The sequence below is a fragment of the Molossus molossus genome, unplaced genomic scaffold (genome assembly GCF_014108415.1).
Source record: "Molossus molossus isolate mMolMol1 unplaced genomic scaffold, mMolMol1.p scaffold_m16_p_13, whole genome shotgun sequence".
NCBI classification, from domain to species: Eukaryota; Metazoa; Chordata; class Mammalia; order Chiroptera; family Molossidae; genus Molossus; species Molossus molossus.
The window spans coordinates 34,504,947-34,519,709 of NW_023425348.1; the positions used below are offsets into that span (position 1 = coordinate 34,504,947).

General features: G+C 44.7%; 1 protein-coding gene across 9 annotated transcripts in view; it reads left to right on the forward strand.

Moving 5' to 3' along the window:
* Nucleotides 1–14,763, forward strand: part of SYTL2 (synaptotagmin like 2) — a 130,186-nt gene that overhangs the window by 62,646 nt on the left and 52,777 nt on the right. For 7 of the 9 annotated variants that reach the window (XM_036258286.1, XM_036258289.1, XM_036258291.1 and 4 more), the window contains exons 3-4: nt 9,205–9,356; nt 11,175–11,310. In XM_036258286.1, the coding sequence (XP_036114179.1) occupies nt 9,205–9,356; nt 11,175–11,310 (288 nt within the window). The remainder of the gene's footprint in view (nt 1–9,204; nt 9,357–11,174; nt 11,311–14,763) is intronic. The other 2 variants (XM_036258290.1, XM_036258293.1) reach the window with 1 other exon arrangement.

The following is a 14,763-nucleotide window of genomic DNA, read 5'->3' on the forward strand; positions in this document are numbered from 1 at the left end:
GCTGCTTCTGTGGGGGATGGTGCTTGGTTTCCCAGCCGGTTGCTGCTTCCCCGAGCAGGTACCTTGACAGTGCCGCTACTATGCGCTGGTCCGTGTTGATACAGTGGGGTCCACTGGTCCAACCGTGCAAGGCGCATTGGTGGACTCAGGTCACTCAGTCCTATCTGCTCCCTGCTGCCTCCTCCCAGAGAAGACCAGGGATGGTGGGGGCCTTCCAGCTACGCAGAGAGAAGCACCCTGACAAGCCACTTCCACTGTAGCCAGCTGCTCCCCATCCACAGCACAGGAACCCTCTGCCCCACGTTTCTGCACAGCTTAAGGTTGCTCATCCACACTCACATCCACTCACACTTGCTCACACTCTCACACACTTTGCTCCAGTCCTGCCAGCCGCCATCTTCTGTCCTAAGTCTCATAAAATAATTCTTAATCTTCTTAGCTCATAATAGGTGATGAATGTGTTTTAATTCCCTTTTCACCACCCCCCTTACCTCTACCAAGGGACAGAAGTCTCTGGTTAGTAGTCTGATTCCTTAGGAGGAAATTATTCCTAAAAACCTCTCAATTATTTGATGCATTGAAATTTAAGTGAGAACCTATTAAGTGTAGGGAATTGTTCTGCACAATGATATGAAGATAATTCTAGGATGATTGAAGCATGATTTCAGTCCTCAAGGAATTTACCATGTAATGGCCTTTATATGTTTAATGGGATTATCAAATTTAGAAATCTCAACCTTGTTGCCCTAAACATGATTTTATAATGCCCCAGTCATCCTTCTAGTTGGTATGTGGTTTTAGAAATTAAATTATATCATTATAATATTAGCTTAAGTAAAACATTAGAGAGTCAAACCAACACAAATATTGAGACTGTTCTTCCAAATGCTAATTTGTATGGACTTTGGCGGGTACCCTCTATAGCCATGAGGACTTCACTGATGGATGTCCTCATTAAAGCCGGCTACTGCTTCAGAGTCCTCGTAGGTACGGTCATAGATGAGATTTGCCATTGAAACGGAAATGTTTGCCATGCTTGACATATCCGGGGCTTTGAATAGTTCACATCCAAGCTCATTGGAGACACTTTGGAGATGATTTAGCCTCTCTGTTACCTCCCACCCTGATTTCATGGATGAGAGAAATGAGCACCATACAGGGGAAGCATCTAGTTCCCAAATCACTCAAACTGTTAATAGTAGAACATGAACTTGAACTCAAGGGACTATCCACTCTGGTGTCTCTGGGGTACAGTTAGAAGACGACAGTTCAGGTCACTGTTGCTACCACAACTGTCTTTCCCTCTGCCCCTCTACCTGCAGCCCCAAGTGCTGAGCCCAGTTATTACCATGTACCTCGACCCAGCTTGCTTCCCTCACGACCAGCTAGCGACATTTCACCAGCCAGCAGTGAAGCAGACGTCAGGATGGATTCTTTTTCTCTCTTCCCCGCCCCTCCCCTCTCTTATTTTTTTAAGAGGCACCATCATATACACATATGTAATTTTAGTCTTTTATGGTTTGAAAATGACACACTGTAGAGGTGGCGTTTCCTGTGCTTTGCATCACACTGCCAACAGGAAACCATTGCCCGTGTGTGTCTGTGCACCACCGGCACCACGTCCCCCACCCCGTGCACGCACAACCACATCTATGGTAATGGGCGTTCTCGTAGCAGATACCATCTCAACCACATCTTGAGATTCTCAGCTGCATCCTTAAGACCTAGTGTCTTTTAAATGAAGGCAATTGTCATTGAAGAACTGCTTCCCAGGAACTCAGGGAAGCTTTCCTGGTGGTGTTTTCAGTCAAAGCAAAGGGGAAAGGAAGCCACATTTGTCAAGAAACTACCTGTACACAGAGCTTCACACACATTTTCCCCTTTCATCCACATAACAGTGTAGCTGCACCCACTCAGCAATGAGGAAGTCGGGTGGGAGAGGTTGAGTGCCCTGTAAGATTGAAGACTTGCTTATCAAATGACAAAGCCTGTGCTTCCCACACTGTGCTGTCTCGTGGCAGATTGTGGGGATCTAAGATGTGTCTGTGACACGGGGGACACCCATTGCCTCTCACTTGCCATTGTTAGGATCATTTGCAGTTGATTTCATTTTCACACGTGTTGGTTTTCAGATTCTCTCTCAAAGGTTGAATTCCTTTGTAGAAAAGCGTGAGGTGTGATAGCCATCTTAGAAACCAAAATCACGTTTGGCTCTCAGAAGCAGGGTGAGTAGTGGAAAGAGCCTTGGCCAGGAGTCAAGCTGGCTTCCTGTCCCAGTTCTGTGTGACTTTGGGCAAAGCCCTTAACTTTTCCGGGCCTCAACTGTTTTGTCTATAAAGTGAGGCCGTTTGTAACTATCTGAAGTCCATCCTAGCTCTCACATTCAAAATACACATCTAAGAGTACTTTCAAGTCAAATATCTAACCATCTATTTTGCGGGATCTACTGAGGGGTTAAAGAAGAAAAAGCTGGGGAATGGACCCATCAGCCTTGCTGGCCAGTCTGCTGATTCCTATTATCCACAGTTGACTAGATAATATCAGCCAGGTCCTGCCTCTGATGTTGGGCCTTTGCATAGTCATGGAATGACTGGAGGCTGGGGTGTGCTTTGTAGTTCCGAGGAGGAAAGGGGGTAAGCAGGAGGAAAGGGTTGAGGCCAGGCTGGAGGGCTGTACTACTCTCTGGCTTTCCTCTGAAAGTGCTCACACTCTGCACCACAGGGCTGACATCGGCAGTTGGGGCTGCAGATTGATTTTTTTGTTTTTTTAATGCACAGTTTTCTGACCAGAGGCCTGGTATATGATAGGGGATTAATGAATGAGCAAACGAACAAATGAACAGATGTGGCCTTTAGCATACAGAGGAGGCAAGATGACCATCTTTGGCAGTTGACTAAATTCTTTGTCCATCGTGGTGAAATTGTAAGGGTTCAGCGAGATAATGTATGTAAAGTGCCAAGCATGGGACCTGGCACAGAACAGATGCTTCATATGCATTAGCTGAAGGAATGTGGGGATGCCCAGCATGCTCTGCTGGGAGGGCAGCAGGACAGGCTCCCTCCACACTGAGTCCTCTTCTCCGGCCTTCACTTCTGCCCACCAGCCCAGGGTGTTTATTAAGCATCTTCTTTGTCCTCAGTTCTTTACTAAGCACAACAGGTATGTACAGAGAGGATGGTAAGGTATAAAAAGTGAATCCCAGGAAACTTACCCTCTTCCCACTTCAACTAAGTGATACAACGATTAGAGAATCAAATGCTAATTTGCTTGGTTAGATTTCAGGAAAAATGAGACATCAACATGGGCTGGTAGCAAAGATTGTAATAGCACCACATAGGGAGTGGGTTTTTTTTAAATGATCTACATCTTTGCAAAACTTGGACATTGACGTCATACGTATGAATTCATTTATAAAATATTTCAGGTGACCGAGATAGAAAAAATAAATTGATTAAAGCAGATTATTATGTTAAGATATACACAGATAGCACTTATTGAATTTGAGAGAATTACCTATTCTTTTAATTTTTTATTTTGTAGACAAGGAGAAAGGAAGGGAGAGAGAGAGAAACACTGATTTGTTGTTCCATTTATTTAGGTATTCATTGGTTGATTCTTGTATGTGCCCTAACCGGGAGTCAAACCCACAACCTTGGCCTATTGGGAAGACACTCTAACCAAATGAGCTACCCAGCCAGGGCTTCAAGCATTTCTTTTTTTTTTTTTTTTTCCACTTTAAAAGAAACAAGTCAGAAACCTAACCTTAATTCCTTACTCTAGTGGCTACCGGCTTTTCCGGGGCCACAGGTTTCAGTGAGCCTGACTCCCCCTGTGTCCTGGAAGCTTGGCATGAGCACAGGTGTGCAGACGGCCACTGAGGCAGGAGAAATCAAGAACCGCACAGAGACTCATACAAACTGCCTTTCAGTTGAACAACAAAAATAAGTAAATCAATCCCATGAGGAGAAATTGAGCTGTTACGTTGTGAGGGTTTAGGGTCTCTTTCCAAAAGATGACTGATGCATATTTCATCGTGTTTTTCCTCGTCTGCTGAGAAGGCACTGCCGTTGTAGGGTATGGCTCACTGCCCCCCAGCAGTGGCAGGATCTGTCCTATCTCGTGCCTGATTCAGACTGGGCGGCTGCTGAGCACTTATTTATTCATTGGTTCATTCACTGAACAAACAGTGTGGGGTGTCAGCTCTGTGCCAGGCTCTGTGCTAGGCACCGGCATTGCAAAGGTGATTAGGATGTGGGCCTCACCTTCAAGGAGTTTGCAGAGTTGACCAATGAGGGGATGAGTCAGATGTGCAAATAGATCACTGAAACACAGGGCGGTAAGTGCTGTCCTGGAAGTGCTGTGGGAGCCTGGAGAATGGCACACTGCGCTGTGCCCCTGGCAGTCAGGGAAGGCTTCCCAGCAAGGTGGTGCGGGAGCTGGATCTGAAGGACATGGAGCAGCATGCTAGACAGAGACATGAGGGAAAGACGTACACAGAGAATCCACACTTACCAAGATCCAGCATTGTTAGGTACTTTCTGATAAACACCTCATTTATTTTATTTTATTCTTATTTATTTATGTTTTTAATCTTCACCCAAGGACATTTTTCCATATTTTATTCAGATAGAGTAGGAGGGGGAGAGAGAGAGAAGCATCGACGTGAAAGAGACATATCAAGTGGTTGCCACCCGCACGACCCAACCAGGGCCGGGGACAAACTGGAACTGAGGTATGTGCCCTTAGCGGGAACCGAACCCGGGTCTCTCTGGACCTCAGGCCAATGCTCTAACCGCTGAGCCAAACCGGCCAGGGCTATTTTATTTTATTTTATTTTAAATATATTTTTATTTTTATTTATTTATTTTTTTTTGAGAGAGAGATAGAAACATCTATGTGAGAGAGAAACATTGATTAGCTGCCTCCTGCGCACCCCCTACCAGGGATCGAGCCTGCAACCCGGGCATGTGCTCTGACTGGGAATTGAACTGGTGACCTCTTGGTGCATGGGAGGATGCTCAATCCACTGAGCCATGCTGGCTGGGAGTAAACACCTCATTTAACCATCCCTGAAGTCCTGCAGAGAAGGTCTCATTTCCCATCTTTACAAACAAGGACACTGTGCTTAGAGGCGTTCAGTAACCTGCCCAAAATCTCATCCAGGAAGGGCCAGAACTAGGATATGGACCTAATTTTGGGAAGACTCTAAAGCCCATAGTCCTTCTGCCACACCTTCCTGCTTCTAAAATGTACAGGGGCCATGAAAGAGCAGTAGAGGGAACAGTAAGAAGTCCAGTGTGCTGGCAAGGGGGAGCCCAGCAGGTAAGTGCTGGAAAATGAATCCAAAATGGTAGCCTGAGCCAGGTGGTCAGGGCCTCCGGTGATATGCCTTCACTCCACAAGCCCTGAGTAAATAGCCAGTTTTCCAGACACCAAGCAGAGATGTACTGCATACAGGACTTGCCCTGGGGGCTCACTTTCCAATAGGGTAAGCTGGAAGGACTTCGCTCTTCTGGACTTGAACCCAGCCCTGGTCAGAGTTGGTGTTTTAGGGAGGAGAAGGTAAAAATTCTATCAGCAGCCCGGGGCGGGGGGAGGGAGGTGTAGTATGCTCTACTGAAAACCTAGGCAATGGGAAACCATTAGAAATGTTTACGAAAAACCATGACCCCTTTGGTGATGCAGAACCATGAAGTGGTGACACCGTCCCTGTCAGGAGTCGGTGGTGGGCTGTCGTGACAATGTGTGTCCAAGGGTTATGACGACGCGTGTTTGGGATGGGCTCACCTCTTCCTGGGTAATTGGGAGAGGGGAGGCAGCCCCAGCAGAGAGCTGGACCCTGGGTGGAAAGACACTCTCCAGGCACACTGGAGAGAGGAGACAGCCTTGCTAGACCCGCGTAACTGCCCCCCGTTTCTCCAGCCCCAGGTGTGCCGGTGTGCAGCCCTCGAACCCAGTCCTGCCAGCACCCTGCTGTGGGCCCTGTGCATGCTCTCTGGCTACAACTCAGATTTGCTGCTTTGGGAAGCGTGCATATTAGCTTGAATAACAATCATAAAACCTTCTTGGATTTATATAGCACATTATCTTCCGAGAGTTCAAAGTCTCCTTAAGGCTTTTGTTCTACTTCATTCCAAGTGCATCCCTCTGGATACAAGCAGATAGATTCTGTAATTCTCATTTTGTTGAGAGGGATAGAGAAATGCAGAAAGACTTATGAAGCAGAACAGAATTTTTCCAGCCAGTGTACATCAGGTGTGTTTTAGGAGGGCAGTACTTGGTCGGTTCTTTAGGTTTTAGCTTTTCTGTGAGCATGAATGATTGTGGAGACCTTAGAAGCAGTATCTGCATAAAAGGAATTTCCCTTGCCCTGGCTGGTTCGGCTCAGCGGTTAGAGCGTTAGCTCACAGATCAGAGTTGCGAGTTCAATTCCGGTTAAGGACACATACCTCAGTTGCTGTTCGATCCCTGGTCCTGGTTGGGGTTATGTGGGAAGCAACCAATTGGTGTGTCTCACTCACATCGATGTGTCTCTCTTCCTCTCTCTATCTAAAAATCAATGGAGAAATATCCTCAGGTGAAGATTTATTTAAAAAAAAAAAAAAAAAAGGAATTTCCCTCTGCCTCTGCTTCCACTCTCCACCCCACCCCCACACGTTTGATCTTTCTTGATTTTTGAGTCTGCCTTTTCAGCATTTGTTTCCCTAATAGGGGCATCGTGCGCTGTCCCCCACAGGCTTCCAGGAAAACCTCTGATAAACTCATTTCACTGAAATGAAAAGGACCGATAAGCTGATAACTGCCCCACGAGTTAGTCACTGAGTGTTTATTAGGTGCAGGCATGTGCAGAGGGTGGTGATATATATAAACTAATTTAATCTTCATAGCAATCCCATGCGCTGGGTCACTGTCATTCACGCCTTTTTACAGATAAGGAGACCAAGGCTTAGGGAAGCCTGGTGTATCATCTGTCCCTGGGTTATTTGCATCTGAGCAGTCAGCACAGAACACAGTGGCCAAAATGTGGATCTGCCCTTGAGAAGGTTCAGGCATCATCTAGGGATCATGGGTTAAATCTTGGAATTTTAAAAAAATGTTGGCTTTGGCTTCCCTGACTTCTGTCAATGGGGAACACACATTTGTGAGTCATCTGGGAGATTTGTGGAATCGTCTAAGACATCGAGCGCTCCCTTTAGACGGCATGTTTCCACATTCCTGCCTGCACTGCCACAGTGCACTCATTTACTGTGGGTTCTCAGCACATTTCTTAAAAAGGACACTAAGGTTTTAACAAGGAGAACAAAACTTGTTTTCACCAGTATAGATTCACATTACAGTACACCAGTATTGAAAGCGTTCTCTCGTCTATTGGTGGCACAGAAGATGGTCTCTCTCTGCATAACCTTGTAAGGCTTCAGTAATGAAAACATACAACAAACAACCCTCCCCCCGCCAAAGCCTATTAGTTTACAGTTTATTTTAAAAGTTCTGAGACACAGTAAGTTCTAAACTTTTAATAGTGCTACCCGTACACAACCATGTGGTCAAGATCCCAGTGAAAGAACTGATTCTTGCAACAGCAGAATTGTGCAATATGGATGTTTCTTACTACAAAAAAAAAAAACAATTATACATGGTGCCTTGGCTGGTCTGGCTCAGTGGTTAGAGTGTCAGCCTGTGGACCAATGAGTCAGGGTTCGAGGGCACATACCTGGGTTGTGGTTCATCCCCAGCCCTGGTCAGGTGGTTTGGGAGGCAACCAGTTGATGTGTCTCTCTCACATCAATGTTTCTCTCTCTCTCTCTCTCTCTCTCTCCGCCTACCTCTCTCTCTACCTCTCTCTCTCCCTCCCACTCTATCTGATGATAAATAGAAAAATATCCTCGGGTAAGAATTAAAAAATAAAAAATATATATACATGGCACATTCTCATTCATATTTTGTAATGTAAAAAGTTACAAACATACTTAATCAAATACATAATAATAAAAAAATGTGAATGTATTTGTTAAGTATCCTAAAACAACTACATAGAATAATAGCAACTTTCACTCACAGATTATTTACATGTGTGGGTACACTGCTACAAAACTCAAAACAGAAGGAGTAAACTTGAAATGTTTTCTGTAATAAAGATCTAGCAGAAAAAGACAAATACCACATGATCTCACTTATATGTGGAATATAATGAACATAACAGTCTGAGGAATAGGGTAGACACAGAGACGTGGAAGTAGGGTACAGACTGACAACCCTCAGAAGAGGGAGTAGTTGGGGGAGGGAAGAAATAAACCACAGAACTTATAGGCATGTATGCATAACCAATGGACATGAACAACAAAGCCGGGGATGGGGTGGGGGGCATGGGGAGGAGGGTGTCAATGGGGTAAAAAAGGAGAAACATCTGTAACAAAAAAATAATAATAATAAAAGAAAGATCTAGCGGCGTGACTATCTAATGCTGTTTTATCCTGAATGCTGCTGAAATGTTTCTTTTTAGTCTGTGTCTTTATCCAGTTCACAATAGTCTTTATCTAAGTTTACTAAAAGAACCCATACAAGCATATTTTCCAAAGTGTTTCGGTCCCGTGAAGTAGATGTGTCCAGACAGGGCTGACTGTAGAACTAGAGCATTCTGGTTGCAAATAAAAAACATGCATTCTCATCCTGGCTGGTTTGGCTCAGCGGTTAGAGCGTCAGCCCGTGGACCAAATAGTTGTAGGTTTGATTCCAGTCAAGGGCACATACCTTGGTTGTGGTTGGGTCCCTGGCTCTGGTTGGAGTCATGCGGAGGCAACCAGTTGATGTGTCCCTCTCACATCGATGTTTCTCTCTGCCCCCACCCTACTCTATCTCCCACTCTATCTGAGGATAAGTGTAAAAAAGTATCCTTGGGTGAGGATTTTAAAAAAAGAAAAAGAAAACAAACATGCATTCTCTGATTAAGATTCTGTGGACTTTTAGACAAGTAACATTCAAACTTTTTCACAGGACATCTATACGGTTTGGCTGTATTTTCAATTTGTTCAAATACCAGCTCATCATCTTCATGTTTTCTTTTCCCAGTAGTAGTTTCATCTTCATTATCTGTTCTGTGTAAGGAAGACACTTGGTATCAGAGACATGCTTTGTTTTCCATTGTTAAAGAATTTTTTTCCCCAATGTCTAAACATAGTGCCAAAGGAAAGTCTTCTCCTTTTGTAGACATTTGCCTGAAAAAGTTAAGGATGACCAGCAGCTGAAAAATATGAGTGGCCAGTGGTTTTACGAAGCCAAGGCAAAAAGGCACAGAGACAAAATCCACGGCACAGATATCATCAGGGCATCCATGAGGAAGAAGAGGCTTCAGGGAGCAGGTGAGTTGATGCGGCTAGTACATTTAGAGCCAGCGTTTGTTTGGGAAGGAGGTGTCGGGACAAGGGGAGTGTCAGAATCAACACTAACATCTACTGAGGGAAAGTCATGTAAATGTACACTTTTCATAACGTGGAGCCCTCAAGCTCAGAATGGATGGATGAGGGTGGCTGAGTGACTCAGTGTGCTGTAGAAGGGAAAAGGAAGTCCTTCTGATGCCATGGTGAGGAGTAATAGTATAGACAACAGAGATTTATAAGGATCTACCACCTCTTATTTCTTTTCTAATTATTATTATTATTATTATTAATTATTATTATTACTATTTTAACTCTGAAGATCAGAACCTTTTCTCTTGAACAGGACGAAGAGCTTAGACAGAAAGAGATTAGCATCCTTGTTCAATGACCTTGACATCTGATACTTCTTTAATCAGCCAAGTATATTATTTAAGGGACTCTAAAGACAGTATTTTGAGGGCTGCTTTAGAATTCTGTTGAGTCCATTAAATATTTCCCTGGTGCCTTCTCTCTAACTTTGGACTAGTCAGTGTAAATCTTTAATCCTGAGAACAGCCCCTGACTGTACTTAATAAGGAAAATAACTGTCACCTTTTGAGCATCTAATCTGTGATAGGTATTTACTCTGTCTTATTTCTAATTGTAGCAGCAATCTTGTAAGGTAGATATTATTATCCCCATTCTATATATGGGGTATGTAAAGTCCGTAGGCCCAAGGTCAGACAGCTTGCAAGTGGCAGAGCTCAGTTTTCAGTCTTTCTAAAAGAGCCACACTCCTTGCAGGTAAGGCCTACCTGCTCAGTATGTGCCATGCATTGCTCATAGGCCTCTTGATTTTCAAAACCATCCAGACCTTCAGAAATTATGAGGGGCACAGGTTAGAACTGTGGACTCCAATTTGCAATTGAAAAGTCTGGATTTTTAATGTAAAGAGATCTGTGGGGAATACTACCCTGGAATATGAGTATGTTTGGAAATTCGGAGCCCTAAATTGGTTCATTTTCTTAACACTGAAGAAAGTATTCCTGGCACTTGCTGGTTATATGGCCTTAGGTAAGTTTCCTGAACTCAGTGACCCTCAATGTCCAGATCTACAGATTTGGAAAGCCACTCCCTCCTCGTGGGATAATACACGCAAAGAATGAGGCTCTGTGCACGTCACTGTCATCTCTCTGTTGATGCTAATGATCTGAGAGGTGCAGGTCAAGAGCCCTGGGTGTTCAGAGGCAAAAGAGGTTATTTCCTGGAGAGGGAGCACAGAGGTTTTGTGGGGTCCTGGTATCCGAGCTGGGTATTAAGGGATATGTAGAGTTTGGAGGAGAGGGCAGCGGAGGGGGGACATATAGACTGAAAGTGTTTGTTCCCCTTTGTAGCCCAGAGCCCAGCCTCGAATCAGGCACATTGCGAATGTTCAATAAATGCTTGGTAATGGTGGTGCTTCTGTTCCCATGAGGACTCCCTGTCCTTGGTGTCCCCTGCACAGACACATTCGGTCCTGACCCCAATTCATGTCTGATTCATCTAGAGGCAGTCAGAATTTTGCTTCAGTTGTCTCTAGAGTTACCTGTACATGGCTCTTGGGAGACTGCTGGGCACAGGGAGCTAGCAGCAGAGGAGTCTACCAACTTCCCTTGCAGATAAAATTCTTATCCCTAATACTCAGCCACATTATTGATTGCCCTGGCACTCAGAGAAGGCCTGAAGTTCAGGTTCCAGCCTTCAGTGATAAGAGCTGATATGAGACTTGTAGGTCATGGAGGTGAGAGATAACCTTCCTGTGTTTATTGTTTCCTGTTTCAGTTGAGCAGAGTAAAGACAGAGAAAACAGGACAAAGGAAAGCTGGGTGAATAATGTCAACAAAGATGCTTTCCTTCCCCCAGAGCCAGCCGGTGTTGTAGAAGAGCCAGAAGAAGAAGTAGGCCCAGCAAGTCCAAGGTAAGATGGAGCTCACGGGGAGAGCTGTTGCATGTGGGTTTCGTGGCTTAGTGTGCAGTACGAGCAAAGTAGCGGGCTATTAGTGCAGATGCTAGACTGGGCTCCTGGGCGTGGGGAAGGGGCGTGCCTGAGAAAATTCTGGGCCCCAGTGTAAACAAAGCATGGGTGGTACTATTTCCCAGCTTCCAGAATGTCTAACAAATCTGAATATTCAATAAAATTAAAATATTAAGTGGTGATTTCTTTCTGCACCAGCAGTAGCTGTTTTTTTTATCTGTATTAAGGATTTTTTCTTAGGGTAGAATGAAGAGGTATTCTAAAATGAATATAGGGAAATGAGTCACTTCAGGGAAGAGATGAATTATGATCAAATTATAACAGCCCGGTACAATGGAAGCTCAGGCATGGGGACCAGACAAATATGAGTTCAAATCCTGAATATGCCGGTTATTACCCATTTGACCTTGGGCAAGTCATTTAACCTCTCTGAGTCTCTTTTCTTAACCACAGATGGGAATGATAATATATACCAGGAAAGGCTATGGTGAAAATTAGCGATAATGTGCGCAGAATACTTGGCACCCAGTAGAAGGTGTTCAGTAAATGCTTCTTAAGGATGTAGATTGTCCTGACGTTTCAGTCTCGTTTTTTTAGTGTTTCCCATACATGTTGTCATCTGGCCAATCAAAATGTACGTTTGTACCTCCTTCCTATGAAGTAGCTGGTTGTGGGGCTACATTGCCACAAACCTTTTGAGCCATGATGACTAGCTTTTAGGGATTTAAGGATTTTGTGTTGGTGTATGTCCCTTGGAGGTAAAGTTGTTACCCTTTGGTGGGAGGGCAGTTCCATTTTATCTTCAGCTCCTCAGTGAAGACAGTTCACTTCAGAGTCTCCAACTGGGATAAAGTTTATGAATTTGCTGGTGGGGCTCACTGAGTCAGGGTCCAAGGCTGAGGCACCTGGGGAATAGGGATGTTTCAACGTAGTTTATAGGTGAGGGGAAGGGTCTATAATATAAGCACCCAAAGGCATTTCAGAGTCAAATATGAATAAAAGTATGTCCCATGGATGGTGGAATACTGATTCTGTCACAGGGCCCATTATTTATCCAGGTCCCTGTTGCAGAGGACTCGCTTTGTTTTCCACGGGTGGAGGTGCGGTGGGACAACTTGTAACGCTTTGTGATGTCTGTAGAGGCCATGTTGGCTAGAGGTTAAAACACCTTAACAGCAGCCCTGATTAGTTTGGCTTGGCGGTTAGAGCCTTGGTCCACTGAAGTGTCACAGGTTCAATTCCAGGTCAAGGGAACATGCCTGGGTTGCAGGTTTGATCCTTGCCCCAGTCGGGGTTGAGGTTGTGCGGGAAGGCCGTCAATTGATGTCTCTCTCTCTGGCATGGATGTTTCTCTCTGCCTCTCTCTCCCTTTCTACCTTCAACTCTGTCTAAAAACCAATGAAAAATATCCTCTGGTGAAGATTAACAAAAACAAAAACAATAACACACCTTAACAGTAGCCACTTACTGCTTCTGTGACCTTGCACTGGAAGTGACTTAACTCCTTGGGCCTTTGTTTTCTCAGCTGTAAAATGGGAATGATAATAATTTGCAACAAGATTACTGAGAAATGAATTAGCTAATAAATGTAGAATTCCTAATACATAGTCCTTGGACACATTAGAGGCTCAGGGAATGGAGGTATGGGCTCTCACATGCACACAGCTACTTCCAGAAGTGCAGGAAGGGTGTGAAGAATCCTACTCCTTTCTTCTTAGTGACACCCCAGCTGCCTGCAACCCCCCTCATGGGGCTAAGGCCTGCCTTCCTTCCATAGGGAGAGACGAGACCTTACGTAATGGAAACTCTGGGAGTGAGAACACAGTTGTTTAGATAAACCACCTAGGAGCTGAGTTTGGTGGGGACAGAGAGCACCGGAGCACTAACGAAGGGGAGGGGATACAAGTGCCCAGAAGAAGAAATGAGGAAAATGTTGGAGTTTTAGAGACAAATAGAATTCATTGCACAGTTTTATGTGGGTCAGACTTCCTGTCCTTCTCCTAGGAACTGATTTCATCTCAAAGGGCCTGAGGGACAGAGATGCCACTGCCTGATAACCCAACTCATTTTTCTCATGACCCGATGGGGGCTGCTGGGTATCACCCTCTCTTCTTTATTTTTATTTATTTATTTATTTCATTAATTAATTTTTGTTACAGATGTTTCTCCTTCTTCCCCCACTGATTCCCCCCTCCCCCTCCCTCCCTGCCCTTTCCCCAGTTAGTTGTCCATGTCTACCCTCTCTTCTTTAGTTTGAGGCTATTGAGTTTCCAAAACTTGTGTATCCATTGTTTACTGCATTCCTTGTGTGACTTTCCAGGTCTTGTGAGTCCTTTGGGTCTCAACTGTAAATTAGAACAGAGCTGCCTCACCAAGGTGTTGTGAGGTTAAATGAAATGAGGTGTGGGGACCACTAAGCGTTTCTCAGGAAGAAAGAAAATTGGCAATTTCCAAGTGGCATGATAATTATGTTATAACAATGATGAGGTATGGTTGGGAAAGTAAGAATAAGGATGTAAGATGTTCTCTGGCCAGTTTGGCTCAGCAGTTGGAGTGTTGGCCTGCAGACCAGAGAGTCCTGGGTTCGGTTCCCACTAGGGGCACATACCAAAAAAAAAAAGTAAGATGTACCCAGCATGCTTTGCTCATTACATGGCATGGGTGGTAATCACCCAGAACTGTAGACCGAGCTGTTATTTACTTCCTCTTTTCCTTGTCAGAAACCACTGCTTTACTCAGTATCAGGTTCCTGCAGCATTTCTCACCTATACTTTAACCTTTGGGAACTGGGTGTGTTAAGTGTGTTTTGGGGCCTGAGTGAACTTCAATGGAATGACTCAATACCTGTCAATATTTTCTTAGCCAGGCATCAGGGAGTATGAGGCAACCATGACTGGATGTTGTAGTCTCTGAAGGAGGTTTTCCAATGATCTCTGTGGCCAGGTTCCTTCTTGCTATTGTGGGTGCAGTGGGGGTTCTGCCTGTGGGGAATGAAAACACTGCGGGCACTGAGCCTGTCCTCAACCCCTGGAAGCCACCCGTGCTCTTTTGGGACTCCTCTTTGTCTGCACCTGTCACAGCAGGAAGCAGAGAGAGGTCTGATGAACGGAGGAGCAGAGAACAAGACTTCTTTTAGAGTGGCCAAGGGAAAACTCCAAACACTCACATTTCTGGTTAATGACCTTCAACAGGGCAGTGTTGGCTAGACTGTGGGCAGTGTTGGCACAAACTGTGGTAAAGAGCCAGTGTTTTGTTTTTAAAAAATAATTGTGTTTTTAGTGATCACAGCAGACTTTCAATTTCTGTACTTATCTCATTGTGAACCAGTAACAGACAGTTCACGACTGGCACTCGTCCATGAACCACACCTTGGGGGGCATATTATGTCCCCCACCG